Genomic DNA, 25,557 nt, shown 5'->3' on the forward strand with positions numbered 1-25,557 from the left:
GATAGTTGAAGAGACCTTAAAAAAAGTTAAAAAACCACAAGGTATTGCGGGGCTCAAAGTATGTTACTGGCTCACCTACTTTTGGGTAGAGGTCAGAAAGAAAATCACAATAATAATTATTTTGCCTTTCACAGCTGATCCTGGTGGCAAAAGGCAGTTTCAGATAAGATTAGATATTTTATTTAATGGCTCTTTCAAAGGAAGAAAAGGTCCTAGCCTGGGGCCCTGGCGTAACTCTTCACTGACTACAATCATGCAGAGATTTCTTTCATTACATGTTTCCCCTCTCAGTTGTTGTCTGTGTGTGGATTGAAATGGATGTACCCACCAAGCTGGTACAGATGGCTATGTTCTTGGCTGTTGCACAGACTTAACTGGTGTTTTCTATTCCATATATGCCCTTACATTGTACATACCCCAGTATCTGAGTGCATTGAACGATCTATGTAACATATCTCACATGTTCTTTTTCTCCCTGATCGTTTTCCCTGGAGGGGAAGGATGTGCAGCATGTAGTTGTGCTCTGGGAGCATGGCAAACAGGTATTAAGAGAACCTCCTGGGTCACCAAGTCTCATCTCTGGCTGTTGCAGAAACCTACTTTATATAATGCTCTTGTGAGCTGAGAAAGCTCCAGTCAAACTTCAGACTTCTTTGTGCTGCTACTGGAGAGCTGTTATGCTACTTTTGTATAAGGATTGGAAATCTTTCATTTTGAGCTGCAGATTTTCTGCCTTGTTTTTTGCCTATTCCATCTTGTGTCCTTGTTGATCTTGATCTTAATTAGCTTTTTTCCTTCTAGACTCTCTATCACACTTACTGAATTTATAGACACCAATCTTTCTCTTAGCATATGTTTTGGTAGGCTGTTGTACTGTTAGTACGGGTTTGACTGTGTTTGAGATAATTGTTATTTCATCATAATTAAAGCTGAGAAAAATCATTCCAAATGGATTTAATTTTTCATTTCTTGCAACCATTTACTTGAAGTACAGCAGAATTAGTGCTGTACTGATGTATGACAAAATCCTTCCTTAAAATTTGGGTAAGAAACCCAATATGTTTTTTAATATCCATTGCCTAAATATCCAATAGGATTCAGTTTAGTCTCCTGTCCCTCCTTAGGTAAGACTTTAAGAATAATCCTACTGGTTTAAAAGAAGTCTGTATTGAACAAAGTTCCACATGAAATTGGGAAATATATCCTTCCAAAGCACTAAGTGCTTCTAATGGCAAGTCAGTAATGAGGTTGTCCTGCCTCAGTCTGGGACCTGAGGCAAGCAATCAAAGCAGTATGGCTCAAACTGTACTGCTTTGGAATAAGGCTCTTGGTGACTGCAGGTCCTGGCCTATAAATACCTGGAAATGCCTCCATCTGTGTCATTCTCTGCATATGACAAGGCCACAGTGTTTACCCAAGTACAGGGTTGTGGGATGGGGCTGCAGTGCTGAGCCTACAGGGTGGGCTTCTTGGTGGCAAGTTCCCACCAGGCACAGATCTTCCTCTCTTCTCTCCTCCCCACAGCCATGCAGGACTGCTGCTCCAGAGTATGTCTGGCTCTCAGAAAAAAAAGCAGAATTGACCTAATTGCTGAATATGATGTTGAGTCACAGGCTAGAAAAGAGGCCATTCTGCTGCGCTCCAAATCTATGAGAAACTAGGGCAGTTCAGTGCAAAGGGCTGGGGAATTTCAGTTTTGTGTTTGACACTGGACTTGTCAGGTTTGTCTGCAACTTAGTATGACAGTGACTGTCATAGTGTGTCTGCATAGTCCTGATCTGTGGCAAATGATCCATGTTTCTGGAAAAATGCACTTCATTCTACTGGATTTGCACAGAGTGCCTTGCTGCATTTTCTTTCTGATGGCTAACTTTTGAGGAGTTTAAATTTTTTTTTCTGTGAAGAAATTTAGGCTGATTCAGAAGTCTTCCTCTTTGCAATTTGCTGTTTCAAACTGTTGCTGGAAACAGGGAACAGGACCTCTTCAGTCACCCCTTGCTTGAAAAGGTCTGGGTCTAGAAGTGATCAGCATATCTGATTTTAGTCCCTCATTAAATTCGGGAAACATCATTGATATGGATAGCATCAAATTAATGATTCTTGTTTTGAACCATTTCTTGCTACTGTTAATAGATACAGGTTTTTTTTAATCCATCTGTTCCTCTTGTGTGATGGGTGTTCATAAGTTCTGTGCTCATGTCAGGCATAAAATATTCAAAGAAAACTTGGGGTTTCACCTGTCTCCATCGCAGAAGGCAGTTTGAGTTTTGTAAAACTGTTGTTTTGGCTTGCATAATGTATAAACAGAAGCAAATTTGAGAATCAGTTTCTATATGTAGTTTGTATATAGTTTGGACCATACAGTTCAAATATTTCTGTCTTGGAAAGGGTTACTTCTGAAGTTCTTTCAGAAAGGAAGTCTCCTATTCTAAGAGAGACATCATCAATCCTAAATTTTAGCTGTCATGAACACTGCTTGGTCAAATTAGTATAAGTGATTTTGAAAATGTTACCAGATCAGTGTGTTTTAAATTTACATCCATCTTTCATTCACTTTTGTGGACATGGGCTGCATGTGATACAGACAGCTTGGAATTAAATCCCCTTTTCTCTTTCCGATGGCTGTTTTCCTAAAGTAGCTCAACTGCGGTTTTTGCCATAGAAATGTTGGTAAAACTTCATTCTTGCTGTCTGATCTGTCCCCTTTTCTTCCTATCCAACCCTTGTACAATATGCCCTTTACTATCCATTGTTAAGTCAATGTAAGAAAAGAAACTCGCAGTCTCCAGTTCTGTTAAGACCTACTGATACTTGGATATCCTTTTGCTCCACTGAACTCTGAGCATGTTCACTTTGATGGATCTCCTTTGCTCTTCCTTCTGCTAATGTGCTGATGCTACTTGACTTTGTGGGGAGAAATCTATCACTTTGCCATCACCATCCAACTGGTTAAATGCATGATACAATCTTTTTTTTTTTTTTTTTTTTTTTTTTTTTTTTAACAGGAAATTATGGGGAAAGTGGAATGGAAGCCTTCAAAGAGCTGGCTGCCCAAGAAGGTCTCTGCATTGCTCACTCTGACAAGATCTACAGCAATGCTGGGGAAAAGAGCTTTGATCGCCTGCTCCGCAAGCTGCGAGAAAGGTTACCCAAGGCTAGAGTGGTGGTTTGCTTCTGCGAGGGAATGACAGTGAGGGGAATCCTCATTGCCATGAGGCGCCTGGGAGTGCTTGGGGAGTTCCTGTTAATTGGAAGGTAAGGCTCTGAGTGTGATTTCTCTGCCTTTCCTCTCCCTCTCACCCTGTAGGTAGGCCTTTGATTTCAGAGCTGTGCAGTTCAGGCTACCGGTAATTTCCACAGTTACTCATCTAAGGACCGAAAAGAAGTGGCAAGATGGTAGAGCAGACTCTCAGGAAGGAGATATGAAGATGTATGCCAACTCGATCAATGGTGATAGCTTTTGCTGAAGTAAATGTTAATTACTATTTTATGAGAGTATATAACATTACTGTTTTTGTGCTTTTGCCCACTTTAGAGGGACGTTTCATGGGCAGATTTTTAGACTTGAGTAGGGAGTGAAAAATTCTAGTTTCAGCATGTGATCTGTGACATGTGACAGAGTTTCATGTGTTTAACTAAAGATGGCCCCTCATAATTTGAAACCCCAAATAACCAAGTGTTTTTGATTACTGGAACTTTTTTCCAGTGTTATGATTACAACCTGGCATTCTCAGTTGTACACTGTATTTTACTGTGATCTTTGCTGTTGAAAGCTGGGGCACTGATATAATGCAAGTTGGTTTGTTTTTAAAGCATCAAACTTGCTGATGGCTAAATGAGTATGTATGTATGTTTTTGTATCACCAGAGTAACAGTGCAGATGTGTATTGGATAGAAAAAGGCTGTTTTTATCAAAATGAGAATGGTTGTTTTGTTCTACTAGAGTTTATCTTCGTAGGTATTCACTGATATATGTTCATTTTAGTTCTACCACATGCTTTATCCACCTTTCCCTTTTTGTGATAATTCTTATTTTGAGGCTTCTTTGACTTTCACCTTGATTTCTGCAATGTCTTTGTCCATTTTTCTGTCTTTATGGACCTTGCTCAGATGATGAGGATGGACATTTTCTGTCTTCTCTGTTAGACTGATGTCTGCTTTAATCCTTCTATTTACTCCCTTTCTTATTTGTAATCTTAACATTCCCTGAAGGAATGTTTAAATTAATTCCTTCAAGGCCTTTGACAGTTGTTTCCATGCCTACTTAGCTTCTGTTGTTACCTGATCTTATCAGACTTCTTTTTGTCCCATTCTTTCCCTAAAGTCTTTGTGCCTGACATTGTTGCGACTGGGATCCTCTCCTTTTCGTCTGTGCTATGGTATTGTCTTCCCCTGACTATATTGCTCCTCAAAACCCACAGTTAGGATTTCTACAAGTCAGACAGCTAATCTGGCCTAAGGAATAGACTGAAAGCAATCAGTCACTCTCACTATTTTTTTGTTGCAGTCTTTGTTTGTAATCTATTTGAAGCTGAGGTTGTATCTCTAGAAGGTTGTGAAGATAAGACATAGCACATTTGGAGAACCATCAGCACTAAAATGAAATAAAGAGTAAGGCTGTATTGAAAATGGTATGTTCTAGATCATGCACCTTGCGGTTCACACGCATCATTTAGTTTGCATCAATTGAAATGAATAGTGGAAAGATTCAGGAATGACATGTTTTAAGTATGGGTTTTCAGTGAGTAGAAGGAACTGAATATAATAAAATTAGTCTCAGTGACATCATGCCATGTGTTTTAGTAAAGCTTTAGGCAATGCTATGCTTTCTTCATGTATTGTCACTGTAGCAGTGTTTCATTGTACACTGATTTTGGTGCTCCCTCTTGATGCTGTCCATACAGAGAACCAAAGAAATTAACCCTGCTACATTAAGCCACAAACCTCAGTTTCCTATTAGACTACATACTCCATCCCCTACTCCTTGGATGTGTGGAACATTTCAGCTTAAAATTGATTTCAAGCCCTTACCAAACATTACACTAGTCCATGAAGTTCACTTGTTTGTCTTAGAATTTGTCCAACAGTGTAGTTCTGAGCTTTTTGGCAGAAATGCTCACCTATTAAATGCTAATAATGGAATTTCTTTGGAAATCACTATATATTTTTCAGGCAGATTTTTACATACCCTTACTTCATGCTGGTAATTGAGTATGGGATACTCCTTTTTAGGGCTGAGTGGGTTCTGTCAATTGTAAAACAGGCTGCTTATTGCTTTGCATAGTCTGGATTGTGCACAACAGCTGGTTGAAATAAAAAGTATTATAGGGCTTGCATATATTCTTTTATGCTTGCAGAACTAAAAGAAAAGACATTTTCTTTGAATTGTCCTAATTAAGTGATTTTAAAAAATGGCAAATTTAGCAAACTTGTGAATAAGTAAGTTGCAGTGGAACTGCAGAGCTATGAATTTGGTCATCTATCTACAAACAGGAACCAAGGCACACATTAACGTTACTTTGATGTGCTATTTAGTCTTTTTTATTCAAGTACCCAGCTAAGCAAAAAGCTAAGAGCCTTTTAAGAACATTCTTTTAATTGAGGGAAGTGGGAGTGAATGTGAAATCAAGATTTTTTTTTTTTTGCAATAATGAGCTAAACAAAGCCTTTAGTTTTTCCACCGATTTATTATCAGCCACATGTTATCAACCTCATTCTCTGCTCTGACTCACTGTAAAGCGGAAGCCTTTGCAAAGGAACACCTGGCTAAATAGTTCTCTTTTTGCTACATCCCCAGTATTGCTTTTATCAAATCAGACAGGAACAGCTTAGCTTAACTAAATTCATGCTATCAGAAAGAGAGCTGGGAACTAAATTTGACTTCTGTTTAATCCGAAATTCAGTCTCCTTTACTACTGGGAGACTGTTATCTTAGTGAGAAGGGAATTCCTCTTTCTGAATCTGGAGAGAAGCTGGAATTAAGACAGTACAATAGATGAGGTTACAATCCTGCCTGAGGCAGAATGGCAGATACTCTGAAATCTATAGTGTTGAAACGTAGTGGAGAATCAGTGAGAAAATTTCTTAAACTATGAAATTATGATGATAAATCTTAAAAGGGACTGATAATGAAAGGGAAAAAAGGCAAAACTTGATCATGGCTTTTTGTATAAAAAGAAATACTAGAATAGAATTGGAGTAAGCAAAGGCAAAAATTATGCTAAAAATTTAACTGTACTCTTAAGGGAGTTCAGGTGATAGCTCTTTTAGCAGATATTAGTTTCAATGTGAAAAGATTATGTAGGAAGATGCTCAACCTCATGTGTCTAATCATGTTTATGCAGGCCACTGGGTTTTATATTACTTAATAAGCATCAATTAGATTTTGTGAGAATCTTGCAAGATGGATGAATCTCTTATATATCCCCTGAGAGAATGCATCAAGAAAAGGCATGTAATTTGACTTTTCAGCATCTGTATGGGTAGTGCAACACAGATAAAAAACAAATGAAATAACTGATTTTAAGAGATACTCTGAGGTCATTGGAGAAGAAAAATTTTTTGATAAATAGTTGGAAATCAAAATGCTCTTTCCCAATTTGTTCTCTTAAACTCCTACACTCAATGGTTTGTGTGAAAGTATGAGGAACTTTATGAAGCAAGGGATATACTAGGGGATGGAGCACATGCTGTTTTTCAGCACAGCCCTTTGTAACAGACTAGGTAATGCTTCACTTCTGTAGGTTTTCTGATGCTTTATAGCCTCCATTAATGCTGCTATATGGGCTGTTGTAGAACTGTAAATTTTAAGTGTCAGTACAGTGATCTCTCCTGAAAGTTTGAATGCTTGGCAGTGAAGGTATGGTCGGATTCTCTGCTGTCAACCCAGGACATTACAGAGCGCAAGTCCGTTCTTTCAATGTATATAATAAAACTCATTTAGCATAGGATGACAGAGCTTTCAGGATGTATACTGTGGTGAAAATTTTTCTGACTGCCCTCCCTCCAGAAGCCAATATTAGTAATGGTTTTTGGCATTTAAATTCACACTTTCTAAAATATTGACAAGGCGTTATCACTGTAAGCTGTTTGGTCCTGTTCTGACGTGGCTGGATAGGTGGAACGTGATTGCATCCAAGTGCAAGAGTGAACAACTTGTTGGCAAGTTGACAGAGAAATGCAACCTGGTTTGGTCAATCCCTGGGCAGCACAGTTTGTGGGAGGATTTTGGCAGGTGACTAGGGCAGTTATCACCTTCCAAAGCCTGGGATTTTATGGCGGAACAGACATGTAATCCCATTGAATTGGTACAGCACTGGGCAGAAGAATGCTTTGCCTACCCCAATCAGACCCATCAGTTCCTTAGCACTGAGACTACTGATCCTTTTTCAGCTCCATCACAGCAGAGGAAGGAGGGCCTCTGCACTTCAGACCGCCATGCCTAAGGCAGGGACCCAAACTATTGCTATGTCAGGCACTGCGCCTTCTGTGCCATAGTGTTGAGGTGCTGCGATCTTCCAAAAGTGTCTCCTTAGCGAAGCCACTCGGCAGGACCACCTCACGCTCACACACATGTGCACGCACAAACGCACTGATAGCTTCAGCAATATGGGTCGACAGCAAAGAGGGAGGAAGGGTCTCCATGTACAGTTCCACGGATGAAGGTTTCTTGCAGCCGCACCATGAAGGAGTCCAGTGACAAAGACCAAAGACAATGCAGGGTCCAGGTTTAAGTACAGGAGCGGGGCAAGCATCAGAGACCAATGATCTGAGGGCATGGGGCGGTACGCAGGTGGAACTAGGGAATGGGAGCCAATGGGGAAGCTCTGGGGGAGTGGCAAGGGACAAGGGCCAATAGGGGGAACCTGGAGTGAAGAACTTTCTAGGGCATGGAACATATAAGGTAGCAAGGGGGGAGCCCTACACTAAGGTGTAGTGGAGGGGCCACAGGCCAACCAGGAAAGCGAAACTGGGGTACATTAACATAGCAGAACAATGCATGCCAGGGAAAGCCTTTTCTGTTCACCCTAACCTGGGGAGGATCCCTGATACCAGGGCCTGTCTCACCGCTGGACTTTCTTTGTCCCTTGTACCACTGGCTCACCGGCCACCACACCAAATCGTACAATAAAAATTATAATTATATCCCAGTTGGCAGAAAGTAGTAGCAGAAATTGACAGGTCCATAACATCATTTAGTGAGGGAGGAAGAAGAATCTGGTCAAGGAAGCTGGTCTTTCAGCAAGGAAGCAGGAGAAGGAAGTGACAGAAGTTTCTCACTATTTGAATCTATCTTAATTGGCAATAAATTGTTTTAGTTTGCCCCAAGTTGAGTCTGTTGCCTGTAATGGTATCTGTTAAGCAACCTCCCCTTATGTTAACTCGTGAGATTTTTTTCTCCCTATTTTCTACCTTTGTCCTGTTCAGAGTTGTAGCTGGCAGGTGGCTGGGTGAGCATTTGGCTGCTGACCAAGGCTACAGATGACATAGTTTACACTGCCAAAAGCATGATGTTATGTATTTCTCTTTTATTCAGCTCTGACATCACAAATGGCATAAATAAGAGTATCACAAATACCACCTCACGTATGTGGCTAACAAGACTGCCTGCCTCTTGCTCCCTGGTGGGTCCCTGGTGCCAGTGGCTCATGCATTTCTTACAAAATGACAGAATATTCTACTGTTGATGAGAAGTTCTTCATAAAGGGGATGACCATTAGAGGATATGGCAGTTCTTTTAAGTTTGACTAGCTGAAAGAAAGATGCTGTACTCTGCTCTCCTATGCACAATGTCTTCATTTGTCTGCCCCATATTTATATGGCTGCCCCATATTTACAAAAAAATCAATGACAAATATCCACATTCTTCCAAAAGAGCTGAAATGTATTGCAGGGCCAATGTGTTTAATTCCATTGAGAAAAAAATAGCTATTTTTAGCTACTTAAGAGATTACAAAGAAATCAGTAAGAACCAACAATATGTTGTCAATGGGGGAAAAAACACTGCCTTGTGCTAGCACAGATTATCTAGGATAGGTTTGGGCCTTATAAAACTGACAAAAACAGTAGATATGGCACAGTGTTGCTCATGATACTGTTTTATCCCAGCTTTCTATGAATGGGAATGTGTTAAGAAAACTGGTAGTAATCCAGCACTGGTAAATGTATATGATTGAACCCAAATTCATATTCCATGTGCTGTGTTTTGAGAGGGCAGTCTGAGTGGTAAAACTCAGTGGTTCAAAGGTATAAAGTAAAGATGGCAACATTATTGGCATGCTGAAAATAAAAAGAAAAATAGTAATTTAAGATCCAAAAGTTTACTTTCCATGCATTTTACTGCAGAAAGAGAACCATTTTTTCTTTCTGGTACCTCCATGACCAAAGATGTTTAGAATGACTACTTTTAGTATTTCTGTTGTTTTTGACACTCCAAGTTAGTGGAAGACTGTGTTTAAATAAGTGTTTAGATGTAATCAGAGGTTTAGCTGGGTTTGGATTCAAATTCCTGGATTAAAATTGAGGTAGATTCTGTGAAATGCTGAAATAATTCATTATAATTTTTCAAATGCTTTCAGAGTCTAACTGAAGCAAAGTATTGTCAATTAAGATAGTCCCACCTGCCAACATCAGACCATTTCTTGAACATTATCAAGGTGTGTAATAGGATCCACTGCTAACTTTAAAGTCTGAAACCTCAGAACCTCAGGAAATTTTATACCTTATTCATGGTTCAGTTTTTAGTTGTAGTCTATCACCTGTTTACTGTGACAGGAATTTATAATCTGTGTGGATGAAAACAGAATTATATGATGCAAGAACACTGAGCAAGCATATTTTGTTCACCTGCTAACCTACAATAACATCAATCCACGTAAAAATGTGATTGCATATTAAGTGCCAATTAAACAGCAATATATTTGAGCAGAACTGCATTTTGAGCAATGTTCACTTTTGCAGAGACGAGAAAATACAAGAAGGGTACGTATTTTTTATGTTAAATGGGGTTTATGTATTACAGTGGGCAATTTTTTAAATATGGGGGTGTTCTTTTGTCTTTTCACTTGCTGCTATGTGATACGAGTTAAACTAAGTTTTGTATGTAATCAAACCTCTTTCATATGAGCATCCAGAATTAGTTTTAAAAACATGTATTAACCCTTAGCTTTCTGTGTATGCACTCAGTGCTTTAAATGAGGACGAAATTTACAGAGGTTGTAGGTGAGATACTGGTGCTTTTGTAAATATTACTCAGTTTTTTAAAAAGCTGCCTTTTGTGGGGGGGTTGGGTTTTTTTTTTGGTTTTTTGTAGCTCGAAATGAGAATTTCTGCTTAATGCAATAAAAACAGGTACAGAATAGTAAATTTCAGCCCAGGTATCTCTGTGCTATTCCTAGTTCTTCACAGAAGACTCTAACACACAATTTTCAGTATGATGCTTACTAAAGTGAATCCACTTCAGAGAGAAGAGATCACATCACCAACAAGTGTGAGACTGTTCTATCAAGTCCATGGTACATTCCTGCCCACACTTCCAAGAGAGGTCCCATACTGACAGACATAAAATACTAGGTCTCCAATAGCTTGAAGACATAGGAAAAAGCCCAAACTATTCATCACCATCTTTCTGTGTTGGCTTTTCCTTATGATCTTTACAATTCTCTGTCTTCAGGTTCCAATGTATCCAAAGACTTCTTGAAAGAATGTTTGTAGGGATTTAAGGTTGTAGGCAGATGTGAAATGGTGTGTTTAAACTGTACTTGAATGCTTGCAGACTACCTGTGGTAAGAAATAGAATATAATGTTTAGATTAAAAGTGGCTTTTGTTCTTGGACAAGGGTCGTACATCACTCTGGAGTCTATACAGAAGCTTGGAAGAAAAAGCAATATCCAGGCTATTGTTCAGAAGACTAGATGTCACGTATTACAAAAAATAAATACGACATTTTACCAAAACCGGAATACATATATGAGACTAAAGTGGAAGCAGCATTGATTATTAAAATACAGATTTATAAATTAGGATGTTTTAATAAAGTAAATGCTTACTCAATTTTTTAAAGTGATATGAAAGCTCAGTGGTTTAACAAACAGGATGTGAAAACATGTTTTAAAGCAATATACACTTTTTAATGGTAGCCATTAGTGTACCTTTTTCAGAAGCGAGAGGAGGTAATGGACTAGTGTTTCTGAACGTGTAGTGCAATTGATTATCAATTATCACTTGCTTAAGTCACTGGAATAGGAGAGGGAACAAATGCATACAACTAGTGTCTTAAAAGCATTACAAAATGTGATGCTTGAACTTTATGGTGGTAAAACTTGTGGGGAAAAAACCCTCACCTTTCTAGATTTCTTAAAATCTTCTGGATTCTAAGGCAGTTTATGCTCCTTACATAGCAAGGAAAGCTGAGTTCAGTTGAGATTTGAAAACACTTGGTTCAGTGTTTTCAAATTGTCTTGGCATGGGCTCTGCAGGAAGAGTTATCTAAGCTAGTAATGTCCATGTGAATTCAAGGAAGGACCAACCTGGACAGAAATAATTTACCTTTAAGTTTTTTGCAAAGTTTTCCAACACTGTAAATGTGCAAAAGTTCGAGATCTGCTTGTTGTCTATGAACATTATAACATGGATGTTAGATAATTGAGTTATTAAGTAGTGCTGTGTGTTGTTAATGGATTATTTATTAGGCAGGATATGTTTTATCATGCCCCTGTAGAAACAAGGTGCTGGATGGCTGCTGCTCGCCTGGAAGATGATGCTGTACTTTTATGTGAATGAATCATATTGAATGATGTTATTTCAAGGGTCTTTGCATAATTTATGTAGTGCCAGGTTTTTTTCAGGCGTGTCTCTGTGAGGCTGGGATTCTTTATAAAGGGTTAAGAACCAAAGCAATGTTTATGTTTGTCTCACAACAGTTAAAATAAGACCCTAATACTCTGACCTTTCAAATTTCTGCAGTTTACTTCCGGTTCCTTTTAGTGCTCAAATAGAAATGAAACTTAAAGAAGTTCCGGTTAAAACATGAACAAAACCCTCCCTCAAAATATAAAACTCTATCATTTTTTGTCAGGTTTATTTTCTTAATTCTAAGCAGCAAATTAATAACTTTTTTTTAAAGAGAAAAAACCAGAAATTGAAGAATAATCTTTCCTGGAATAATAATTATTATTATTATTCATTATTATTTAAGAGTAATTATTTTCATGTTTCCTGCCACATCTTGATATAAAAATAGATTTTCCTCTTGCAGTATTGGAATACATATCATCAACTGTTAGTAACAGTTCCAGTCTTTGGATCACTAGAAAAACATTGATAATAGGGTTAAGTTATTGACTGAAGTTAATGTAATTGTCTGAGCTGTGCCCATACAAACAACACTTATTTTGACAGGGACAAGCACATCAAGGGGAAAATAATTTAAGTTGCAATTAAAGCACCTTTCTACTGCATGCTGGAAATGAGGGAATGAAAAGCTTTAGAGCTCCTGTGAATAATCAGTTGGCTGCACTTTCAGTGCAGAAACTTAGTGCTTGTTTAAACCTTTGGCTCATTGAGCAAAGAAGGTAGGATGCTGTGGAGAAAGGCCATGTATTTTCATATACTGCCTGATTTTCATTAATTTTTTTCTTTCTTTTTGCAAATGCCTTCAATCTAATGGCCTTTGCTGGAGAACCCTGGTACATTTCCAGGGCTAGAAAATGTGAAAAACTTTTAGCAGTCTTAGGAGCTGAATTCATCTGAAGGGAGGCTAGCCCTGAAGCATCTGTATGAACGTGTACATGCTGTAATCTGGCAGCCAAATACATAATGTCTCAAAAGCAGAAATTAAACTGGACTAAACGCATTTGGCCCATGTTGGTAGATTATCAGTCTGTTGGTTTTCTGCTGAATTTTTCAGCCAAGAGAAATCCTTTCAATTTCTGAGGCATAGTAGTGCTTTAGGACCCAATGGCGTCAGGAACTTGTTTCACAAAGTCAAAGCTGGCTCTTTCTGTTTCACTATTGCCTCTTCAGCACCACTACTCTGTTCTGGTGTAGGACTAAAAGACTGTGGAACTGGCAAGCTCTTGACCACATTTCACGCCAGTCATTACTTACCTGCATCTTAGTTCAGTTATTTGTACCTCAGAGAGGGAGAATGAAAAGAAGAATTTTGTTTCAAAGCCTTGCAAATTCACTGCTGCCTGATAAGTGACCTGGCACTTATTTTAACTGACTTTAAACCATATGCATTATTCACTATGAGCTATTTGTGGGTAAGCTTTGATACCTAGGGCTCACACAGTTATTTTCCATGCTGGTGATTTGGCTGTATTCATTCATTCTGTGGGGAGTCAGTTTTAAGGTTTTTTTCCTCCTGGCCCTCTTTGAGGTTATACTGGAAGGATGCAATGCAAGTCAGAGCTAGAAAGAAAAATATACTACTGGTGTTTAGCTTAATAGAAATGGAGTGAGTTATTTTTTTCTGCTTTGCAGAATAAAACTAAATTCTGTGGTTTCATTTCTAAGAAGAGGCTTAAAATCATCTCTTGCATGTCAACATGAGGATCAGGAAAACTGCATAATAGGTCAGATTTAAGCAATTCTGTATGCAGAAATAAGAATGAGAATGTGACTCCAGTTGTGGTTTCTGCTTATTTCTCACAGCGGGTTGAAACATTGTGAGTTGCCATTTATAATCTATACCTTTTCTCTACTCTTCCTTTAGTGTATCTCTGAATATATACTTTTAGCTGCTTCCTTTTTGTTATATATTACTTGCATTCTTCAGTTCCTTACATACTACATTTTGTTCCTTGTATCTTCACCCATCCTATCTCGGTCTTTCTGCCCCATTTACCTGAGTCTGGGCTTTCTTGAACTCTTCAGCACTTGCTATTTTTTTGTAGTAAAAAGTCTGCAGTGCAGGTGTAATTTCCTTTCTGTTAAGTCATGAAGAGTTTTAGCATTTCCTTAATCAGAAATGGAGATAAGCAAAACTTGCTGTTGAAAATCTTACTCATGTGAAGGAGATGCTTGAGGAACAGGTTATTTCATGACTCTTCTGCATCATCCTTTTTCTTCTTTTGTGTTAGGCAGATGAACACCTTACACCTAAAGCCATAATTAAGTAAACCTACCAATTTAGGCATGATGTATCCTCTTTTTGTTTGTGGATGTGCAACAAGCAGTCAAAGAAAAAAAAGGCCCTCCCCATCAAAAGTAGCTATGCAGCTGTGTAATACTGGCCCTTTTGTTGTTTTCAACTGTTCTTGATTGGACTTTGCATTATTGTTGCCCTTAAAAAAATACAGGATGGAGTATTTTTTATCATATTAACCACTGTTGCCTTACAGACCTGAAATACTGTAAAGGTAATCTGGTCTCACATGCTATCCCCAGTATTTTAAAACTAAGTTCTGAGAAGAGGCAATGGTATAAGGGAGAAAAACTAGGCCAGTGTTCTGACTTTGGAGGTTGGCAGTTGAGCACTTTCAGATTTGCAAACTGAGTACCTGTGAGGACTCACTAAGAGGTAGCATAATGTAGCAAACAAACTAAATGCCATAGTCTATTGAAAGTACCACTGCTAAGGCCAGCGCCCAGACTGATTTCCAGTGGAACACCTAGAGTACAAAACTAGGTGTTGATCTGCATGCATCTCAAAGGAATTTGTCTCAGCAGGGTGATTACACTGTATGTTGAAAGAACCTTTAATGGCAGTCGGGAGTTTTGAAGCATTTACAACACACTCTCGACTGTCTCTAAGTTTAGTAAAAATGGAGGATGATAGAGAACAGTGTTTCTCGAGAGGTCTATGTCCAAGTATGACTGATTTCTTTTATCTGTTTGCCATTATGTTTATGGGAAAACCTCTTAGATGGGAAGACTTAAGTAATTGCACAACCAGCTATTCCAGCAGGGTAAAAATTGCAGTTGTAGAGAGATGTAGGCAGAATTAAGAAGGAGAAAAGATAAAAGGCTAAGAAAGGAGAAGAGGTAGTGCTAAAATGCAAAAAAGAAAAACATCCATTATAGGAAAGCAAGTAGAATGTGGAAGTGGGAGAGGATGAGTTGTAAGAGTCTGTATGTAAGATAGAGGTGGAGAGTGATAGAGTTTTGGTTACAGGTAATGATTATGTTTTTCAGGTCTAGACTAAGGTATGTTTTGATACATGAAAAAGCAGAACTGTGACTCCAAACTGAAAAAGTGGTGGACTGCTAGCCCATCACGCTTCCATACAAGAATGCTTTTTTTGAACTAAACCTTTCCAGTAAAATATCAAGGTCTGAATTCTGTTTTCATGCTGCTGTGAATCATGAGTGACATTCTGGACAACAGTGCTCTTAAAACAAGTGTGAAATAAGAATGTCTTTCTGATATGAAGTGCTTACCCGTAAAAAAGAGAAATAGTATGTTCTAGGATCATGTTGGTCAGTGGTGAACATCCAGTGCCTGTGATTCAAATAAAGATCTTTTACTTCCACTTCCCCCCCCCCCCGTGAAGCAATGTATCTCCTAGAATGCTAGAATGCTGTCTGGCTATTTTGTTTTCAAGCAAGATGATTGACATTTCCTGTAATTTTCATGCTTGGTATAGAAATTCCCTACGTTGTGCTTGTTTAGAGCTTCCTAAGCTTTTTACTTTGAGAAAAACTAAGTGGTGTCTGTGAGTTCCCAACACTAGTCTGAATATAAGAGAATGTCTTTGTACTTTACATTTGCTGGCTTTTAATTGAATCAAGTCTTTCTAATGGAACGGGGAATATGAGTCTACCTGGATTCATTTTCATCATTTATGTTAAACATAGCATCATGTTTGTCCTCATGTCATTTTCTAACTAAGTGCACTGTTTTTAAGGTTCTGCATGCTATAAATGCTTTGGGGAAGGGACAGTATTTTAGGTCCGTGAAGTGCCATATGAAGAAGGGTAACCTTGGTTCATAACTGAGTTTTCTGATCACTACTGCAACTCATGCAAAAAGTAACAATATTTAAAACTGAATAAAAACGTTTTAGGAAAGAATGTATAGGAAAGGCCAAACACCAAGTGGAAGAGAGAAATAATTTGTATGTACTTATGAAAATGTTATTTTGATGTTGCATGAGTGTCATAGCCCCACTGCTTAAGTGGAAGTGTTCAGCATCAGCATGAGCAGCTGTGCCATGTGTCCTGATAACCATGGAAAGAGGTTGATAGGGAGCCTGGAGAAGAAAGTGTTTTTTAACTGTATAGGCACACTGATAAAAGCTTCAGTTTCTCTGACAAAGATCCAGAAACAGAGTCTGCAAGGCGATGGAGACCTACCTAAAGTCATACTCCTCCTTTTCCTGGCTTGAGGCAATGAAAGTTGTAGTACCAAATCTAGTTCTTCATCTTTTAAAGGTCAAAGCTTTCCTTAAGCCAAAGTCCTTGGATTAGAGAAAACTGGATTTGTGAACCCCTTGTAATATTCAGAGTTCCTTGATTGAGATTGTAGTTTCCACTGAAGAACATGGCTGTTTCATTGACAGGTGTTTTACCAGATTAAAGTTTTCTTTTCCAGTTAACCTCAAATCACTTTGAATCCCCAAACAAACAGACCTTCATATAGCTACTCCTTACCTACCCAAATTCTCCAGCTCTCTGCTCCTGGCAGCCTCTAAAATGAACTTCATACATTGTTAATGCCTAAATCTGCAACACAGTGAAAGCTGAAATAGTGGAGACACTGCAAGAATAAATTGAATTTAACATGAAAATAAGACATCAACTGTTGTATTGGTTGTGTTGTTACATGTTGTATGTAACTTAATATGAAGCTCTGGGATCCATTTAAATGAAACTGCCAGCAATTTTCAGACTGAGAAGCAGAAGCAGCCTTTCTGTGTGCTTAAGTATCCCCTTGAGGTAGGGAGTGATTTGCATACCTCTTGAAGGAGTCAGGTCTACTGATCCTTATGGAGTATATGGAGAGCTAAATGATAGGGGCAGATGTACAGGCAGAGAAACAGATGTACAGTGCTCCAAATGATATGTATCTGTTTTCTTGGGTTTATAACATAGGAAGTCAATTTATGCTGCAGTGGCAGGTAGCAAAGGAAAAACAAACCTCTGGTCCTTGGTCTTTGAAAGGTATGAATCTCCAGTTGCTTTTCACCCTGCTGTTTTTTCAAAGATCTATACAAATGATCCGTTTTATCATCTTTTTGAAAGTTAAGTGGCTGAACTAAACATTTGGGAGGCAATGCTTATAACAACCTGAAACAACTTTTAATGACTTTAATAGTTTGTTTTCTTTTCTCAGCAGGAAAGCATTGTCTTTGCCAACACAAACATTTTTGTTAAATGTAGAGCAATTTTGTGTCAATTTCAAAACAAATATGCTATTTCAAAATAGAAAGTCAGAATGCTCCTATTTTGAAAATGTTGAAACTATTTCTTCTAGAAAATGTCAAAATAAATTATCATAACATTTAACCCTCCATCATTTCCAAATTGGTGAATAATTTTGATCTCCCCACAAATGTAATTTCTAGCAGCTGTATTATTCATCCATTTTTTAAAGTTTTACTAATGCTTTTGAAATCCCAGCTGATAGCTACTCCACAAATCAAAATCTACTGCTGTTTTCACTAGTCTGAGACTTCATTCTGCTCTTATGGATAATGATAATAATACAAGCCTCCTTTTTTTTTTTTCTCTGTGAACTGCACAAACGCAATGTAAGCTATGTAGACTCAAGTCCTTAGGAGCATGGGCCAGTGCTACATGCCTTCTCAGAATCATGGAATACCCTGTTCCTGATAACCATCATCTGTTTTTTTGGCTCCCCATAGAATGGCTTGACTTCAAAATCCTTGTGTAATGCCAGCTTTCCTTTCATCCTTAAGGAAAGTGTGGATATTTGAAAAAGCTATTTAGAAGATGTCTTTGGCCAAAATGCCAAAAGGGAGTGTTCTGTAATAGCATGAAGCAGTGCTGTGAAAATACAAAACTTCTGTCTGAGACTGACCTTAGGAGATAGAGTATAAGGTATGCAGCTTAGCTGCTGGTTTCTCTTATCAATACTCATAAAAATATATGCATGAGAACGCAGAAAGAACACTCTCTAAACTGCTCCCTAGAAAATAGCTGCAAACATGCACTGCAACAGAGAAGCTCCATGATGCATGCAATGCTCTATCAGCAAAAGGAGGAGAGACCCAAAGAGGAGTCCAGCTTCACAGTCCTCTTTTTAAAGGTTAGGATCTTCCTGCAGTATCAGAGCAAGGAGAGCAGTCATTCTGAGCTGTCTACACATGGCCAAGTTGACTTCTAAAGGCACCTCTCTGTCTGTCCATCCCCCTGTCTCCCTCCTCCCCTATTTCATTGGCTACAGGGATAAGATAAATGCAAAGTCATGCAAGGGAAATCCAGGAATTCCAGCATCAGGTAAGGAGGTGAGGAAGCATGTATACAGAAAGAAACAAAGGGTTTTTTTGTGAAACGCTTCTGCCTTTCAGGACAGAAAATGATCCTGTGCTGGCACCATCCCTTCTGTTGTGGAGAAAGGAGGGAATTTTGTCAGTAAAGAGACAATAATCTCATTTCTGTTACCCCTGGTTAATATAGAGGTCCCTGTGAAAGTAAATGAGAGCTGTAGGTCACCTTTTGGTCTAGGGTTTTTTATATCTTAGATTACTTTGGTCCTCTGGGATATGAGGTTGTTCTTCCCATGTAGGCTTCCCACTTTAGTCCTCATGTTTCTTAGTGAGGTTGTATGGGCAAGGGCAGGGACAATGTTTTGTTCTGCATAGATTTGCTTAAAAAAGGCAGTAAACATGAATTAGGCTCTGGCTTTAAATTATTATTCCAACAGTATGTGCTTATAATTTAACATTTTATTCTGGACTACTAAATAGCTATTTACTAGTATAAAATGTAAGCAGTAAGATTCTATTGCAGCTTAAGAAGTGACACAGAATAACATTTAATAGCAAAGAACGAGCATAGTTATTGTCAATATATCTTTAGCTTGACTCTAATCATGCTAATTAAAATGGCTACAACACAGAAGAGGATTCAGAAACAAGATGAGACTTGCAGTCATGTAAGTCAGAAAAACAACTTGACTAAAAAGCCAATAGATGTATTTATAAGCATTGTATAGAATAAAATGATGTTAGATGCAGTCATGGAGGAGAGTGACATAATTTTATAGCAGTGATAAAGTGTTAAAGACACTGAAAACCAGCATTCTTTGTACTTTTGTTACCTGCATTTGTGCCTTGTTCCTTGTCTGGGAGTGCAGTAAGATTTTATTTGTAATTTTGTTTCTGAATTCAGTGTAATTGAGATAACAGTTCTTTCTAATAAATAGGCCATCTATTTGTGATTTTCAAGACAGAATATGTTCTTGCTCTAATCTTTATCTTATATTGTCTGTATAACCACTGACATACGTGATTTCCTTGTTGTAAGAGTCTGCTGTATCTTACTGTTATTTATTTACTCACTCTATGCTATATTTGATGTTTTCTTTAATTTTTTTTTTTTTTGTCTCATGCTCTAAGAACTAATCTTTAATTGAACCATCACAGTCTCTCTGGAGCATATCTGGTAGCCAAAAAAGCTCTTGATGTTTTGAGAGGACAAAGGCATGTCTATACACCAAAATATTTCTTAACCAGCAGATAAATTTGTGTCAATAGAATACCCAGCCAAACATTCAGAAGTGAGAAAGGGCCATTTAGTAGGTGCTTCCTTGCCACTTCTCGAGTCATATACTTCCTATTGTCTAGATTTTCATGCCCTTTCACAAAATAAGTTAAAGGTTGGAGAATACATGCTTATACAATTTACATGCATTTCTTTGTTAGAAGTAGCATCCAAACTCTTTGCTCATACATAAAAAGAAGGTACATTTGTGGTGTTGAGGCATTTTTGTTCTGGGTAACTTTCCATTTAGTTGTGAGATGGGACTAGAGTCTCATGGACGTGGACCTGTACTTGACAATTCCTGAAAAACTAGTTGAAGATGGGGCTCTTCAACTAAGAACTTGAAGAGTCTTCGTGGTTTCCCTTTTTAGGGAGAGAAAGGCCTGAAGTTGTCTCCAGTCTTTTTGGTACTGTTGGGGTGGGGACTACTTGACCTCAGGGTGGTGATTCAGAAAGCTATGGTTCATAGCTAGGGCCAGCAGTGCTGGAGGCTCTTTTGTTCTCACAGAACCTCAAGAAGGGGAATCTCTTGGGAGCGTGGTCTGTCTCTGGGTCCTTGGTCAACTGCTTTGATACATCTGGACTCCTTTTTGGTTTGTGGTTTCTGTTAAGTGGCACAAAACATCAGATTTCTCTTATGTTGAAAACTAGATTTCTCTTGAAGCTTTACAGCCTGTAGAGATAGAACCTGTCACTTATGTAGTGCATTGAACTTTTCCTCAATTAAAAATTTTATACTTTTAAGTGTTAGGCACTTTATACTGGCTTCTAAAAATTAGTATTTAGAGTTTCTCAAAGGGAATGAATGTCAGAGGGTATTTTTGGGCTATTTTAGAGAGAAAACAGAACCTAGATTTATGATTGGGTTTTTATCTATATTGAAGTTCAGGACTGTATCATATTTGTGATAATAGAATAGCAATTTGGCTTTACATCCACAATCAGTTTGGTATAAATACAAACTGCAAATTAAGCAGAACAGAGTCCTAAGTTTTCAGCTTAAAATAAGACTAATTTCCCAAATCTATTGTTTGTATTGCAAAGTTAGATTATGTACTTTTCATTTACACCAGCCCTCAGACTAGGCATACATAATGCAATTGATACAGCTGGATGAAAGGGGGATAAATTTTAAAACAGAGATGTGAATTGGTGATTCTCTTTCACAGAAATATGTAATTAAGTAATCTGCTCTGACCTACGAGAGAAATGGAGCCTTGGCTGCAACATGTAAATAGCAGCCCTGTGTTTTGTGGAACAAAGGGTGATATGTACAAAAAAGGCAGCATGCTATCAGTGTCATCATCTCTCTGTAGTTAACAACACCTGCTTCTGAAGGGTCCCTCAATGTTACAAATTTTACCATTTAAGATCTGTATAACACTGAACATTTGCTTTTGTTTTCCTTTTTTTAATAGAAAAATTCTCTCAATGGTCAGTTGTGTATTCTAGACTGCCATCTGCATTAAATCTGCTGATGCCATTTTAAGTATCAGAGGCTGAGGTGTCAGGTAGAGCCTTTCCAGGTCCCACATCTCACAAGCGAGGTCTCCTGTCTCTGTTTTGGGTTTCTCTGCAGGACTAATGCACAGTCCTTTTTTCACTGCTAGAGCCAAAAGATATATTGGGTGGGTACCTATGGCTGGCTCACAAATACTTCTGAATAATCCTCTTCTACCCTGAGAAGGGAAGCCAGCACTATTTCTTCTTTTTCCATTTAATCAGTGTCACACTAGGTTGTACTAGTCTGGATTTTAGTGGTGCAGGAGAGCTTTCTGAACTGCTCAACATCCCTAGAGACAGGATTTTTTCTCCGTGTTCTCAGCTCAAGACTTCTCTATCTACTAAATTTCTTTTCTTCCATCTTCTTCCTTCTTGATCTCTCATCAGACAGCTCCTGTCTTTGTTGGAATTCAGTGCAAGTAAGAAAATCTTGCTGAGCACTTTCTTACCAGCTGCCATGCTCCACAGCTGTATCAAGATGAATAACCCTGTTCATCAACATATTACAATTGATATTTGATACAAGATTCTTATTGGTTGGTTATTTAGTATAGCTACAAGGCTAGGATTAGGTTTATGTACTATGAGGTTACTCAACCCAAAAATATTCAAACAATGCCTCCCCCGTTGGGTACATGTTAATTTATAAGGTGAATTAACACTTATTTTCATGTTCTTTTCCCTATGTGCCGAGAAAAGGAGCAGAGAGAACATACGCTAATTAACATGTTCTAATAACAGAGTGAGCCTGTCGGAGTCTCAGGCACCGAGGTTTACATAACTATTGGTTTCTTTTGCAGTTGCAATTATTCTGCATCAGTTGTTCCCTACCTTTCCCTTTTCACCAGACCATCAGGTAGAAGCAGGACCTGATGCAAGGCTTGCTGAGCCCAGAGAATCTGTTTGGTGTCTCAGTGTATGTGGTGAGGGAGGGGTTGCAATGCTGTGCTGGAGATACAGACACAGACTTGTCACAGTAGGTTATGGTGAAGTTGATGCCTTTTCCTGGTCTTAAAATCAAGAGGCATACACAGTTAGAAGGGGAAAAGGGATTTTACCTTGGTATTTATTCTTAAGGATCCTTAGGTGTACACGTCCAGGTCATATGCATCGAGATGTACCCCACCGAGTCTTTCCCTGTGTCTCTGTGTCTCTCTTCTTCCGTGTGTCCCCCCCAACATTGGGTATAACATTATAGGCTTTACTAATTAGCATATCTATCAAAGATTCCCCAATGAGAGGTTTAAGTGAGCCCCCCCTCCCCAAGGAACCTTCCCCTGGATGGTTCTATCTTGGTTTACAGAATATGTTCTGGAGAGGACCTTGGGGTCTGGGGCACACTGATCCCTAGCTACGAAGCTTCTAAAATGTTTAGTCTCTTAGCTTAACAAACAAGTCCAAGAATGTAGGTAAAAAGCACTAAGAATACAGAAGCTGTAAAAAGGTATAACAGGGGTAAAAAAGAAAAAGCAAAAATCTTCATGGCATCAAAGTAATGGCTACTTACCATGCTTTGCTGACCAAATTTCAGGAACAACTACTGCCATGATCAGGCCTTGCTAAATGCATGTTAGATTCATAAAGAAAGTATATTTATGCCTTGCAGTCCGGGAAGTGTTTTGTTTATGGCAGGGTGGAGCACTTAGGTAGTGGACAACACATGCAATCAAATGACTTTTTTTGGCCTTCTAATGTGTCAGGATGCACATTCTTTAGAGACTGTTTTTTGGGTTATGTTCACACACTGTGCCTTGTACTTGCTTAAAAGGTTAAAAGTCTGTGGCAACTGTGATTTCTGTTACTTCAGATCAGACTGAGAACTGAGACAAACTATATGAATCCTGAATTTTGTGGTTTTGGTCAGCTGCTGCTGAATTAGTACTGAATGTTTTTGAATCACTGCTTGACCTTTCTAATACAGCTGATTTTTGGAAGATTTAGAGTAAATTAAGATTGGTCACCAAGAATCATGAAGTAGGAGTTACTAAGAGAACAGAAACAAGTGTTGTATTTCATCCTTATTCCCATCAACACAAACATCTGTTCTTTGTTTTTTCCAGCATGCTTTGAAATAATAAGGTTCAATGACTCTAGTTATATCAAGCCATGGGCTACATTATTGGCCTGTTTTTAACTCAGAGTTGTAAGGATTGTACTGCTACTTCTCGTTGACTAATTTTTCTGAGAGTAAACAGAGGAGTATTTGTTGTTTTCAGCTTAAAGAAGGGAAATTGTAATCTTTATCTAAAGCTTGATAGCAAGAAAATGCTGATTTATCACTATTATTTATGCTTTGTTACCCTGAACAGATGACCCCTGCAAACATCTGGTCTTTTTGTACTCTGTGAAATGAACATTGTAATGCTTTCTTGTCTTTGTTTCTCTGCAGGAGGGTTTTGAAAATTAACGTGTTGATGCTTTGCTGTTGTTTTATAGTTTAGAAGATCTGTGTATCCAGGTGTTATCTAGGAATACTGATTTTGAATGTATATTTCCCTCAGTTGTCCCGAGGTAAAAACATGCTAGAAGTCAAATGGTACTGTGGTTATATAAGGAAGATAACAAGGGACAAATGTGTACCATCTAACTGGAATATATTATTAATTTTTAAAATTATTTTGGGGCAAAAAGGGGAAGTTAGTTTTTGTATAGCATATTAGAGGGAAAATGGCAGAAATATACCTCCTTTACAGGCTGAACAGATCTAGTGCAACACCCAAAAATATAATGCTCCAAATGAAAGAGGACAACTGTCTTTGTCTCCTGAATAATGATACCAAGCGATATGTCAGCTACATTTGTGTTCTGATGTGACTGCTCTTTCTCATGAGAAACTGGATTCTCATCAGTAAACGGTCAATAACAGATGCTCACTGGTATGGTGATCTCAGTAATTCTTTATTTTCAGTTTTATGGCTGGACCTAAATACTGATAGAAGTCTTCACATCTCATTACCTGTTCTATAAACTATCCAGTTCTTATAGATATTGATTTTTAAAAAAATAAATTATTTGAAAGCACTGAGTTGACTGTCTTTAACATAAACATGTAAGTGTTTGTCAGCTGTTATGTGGGTTTTTTGTTTGTTTGTTTTAATTTAAAAATCCCTCTCATCAAAGGAAAAAAGTGTGGAACTGAAGAAAAAAGTATAGATATACAAGTTGGTTCTGAATTTGAAGTATCTGCTATTGGCAAGAAATGTACCATCAGTCAGTAATAAGAAATATAATGTAAAAAAATTCTAATAAAGGCTACAGTTCTGGATAATGGTGAGAGATGCAAAAAGAAAAGAGGTCTATCATCCAGTTGTCTTTAAATATTACTACTACTAATAATATTAATAGGAGTTGGCTGTGTCCTGGGGAAGCTTAAGAATCTGGGACATTTCATTTGCAAGAATGATTACATTTCTAAGCTTGCTGAAGTTCTTATTTCACAGTCTTGCTGGAATGCTTTTAAACTTAACATACAGTTTGCTTTCATAAGGGAAAAAAAATAAGGGGGAAAAAATAGGAAAAAACTTCTGAGCGCACTCTTTAATAATGTAGTATAACTTTCTACTGGCAAGGCTAAATCTGGAAGAGCTGAACATCTGAATTCTTAGTTATTAAAATTTTAGTGTTGAAAATGAATATGAAAGGGAATGAATCTGGTCAAAATTCACTTTCCCTTACCCTAGCCTCTACAGAAAAAAAAAAGTGTAAAAAAGATTAAGTATTAAGACTCTTGGCCAATTTCAAATAGATTTGGCAGACAAGTAAAGTTCTTCAGAATTAAAGTTTCTATCAGTCTTACCACAACTGACATCTGTGCAGAGGGGAAACTCCAAAGCAGTGTTCTTTAGATCCACAAGAGCTAAAGTGACCTCTTCTGCTTCCTGCAGTCAGCATGGACAGGGCCAGAGGGACTCCTGCTGAGTCTGAGGTCAAAGAAAGGAAGTGCCAATTTGAGGGTCTGTGGTTATTCACTGGGGGTCTGTGTAGAAATGCAGAAACCAACTAGGTAGTGAATCAGTGCTTTCTTAGTTGTGGTACTTCTGGAATTCATTTGTTACTGAAACAAATTGGTATAAATGACTTAGTGCTGAATATCCATTAGAAAATAATTCATTACAGTGAAATGAAAAATGCTGAGTTCTGGTGTAAGGAGGACGTAAGAAAACATATAAGTGATACTGTTCTTTAATATAAGACAATTAGCATTGCACATGGAGTTTACTATTCCTTCAGCTTTCCAGCATTGTATTTGCACTCAAACAAGTAAACACTGTTGAAAACACTTTTAACTCTTACAAAAAGTTAGATATTTCTTTCTTTTTACAGTTAGTATTTAAAGTCCTTAGTAAGACCTCTGAAATCTGAACAAGATTGGTTTCTGGACA

The 25,557-nt window shown here is 38.1% G+C and overlaps 1 protein-coding gene across 4 annotated transcripts in view; it reads left to right on the forward strand.

Annotated features, from left to right (window-relative positions):
- GRM1 (glutamate metabotropic receptor 1) overlaps positions 1 to 25,557 on the forward strand; it is a 190,720-nt gene that overhangs the window by 32,878 nt on the left and 132,285 nt on the right. For all 4 annotated transcript variants that reach the window (XM_032102138.1, XM_032102139.1, XM_032102141.1 and 1 more), the window contains exon 2: positions 3,006 to 3,255. In XM_032102138.1, the coding sequence (XP_031958029.1) occupies positions 3,006 to 3,255 (250 nt within the window). The remainder of the gene's footprint in view (positions 1 to 3,005; positions 3,256 to 25,557) is intronic.

Source organism: Corvus moneduloides, chromosome 3 (genome assembly GCF_009650955.1).
Source record: "Corvus moneduloides isolate bCorMon1 chromosome 3, bCorMon1.pri, whole genome shotgun sequence".
NCBI classification, from domain to species: Eukaryota; Metazoa; Chordata; class Aves; order Passeriformes; family Corvidae; genus Corvus; species Corvus moneduloides.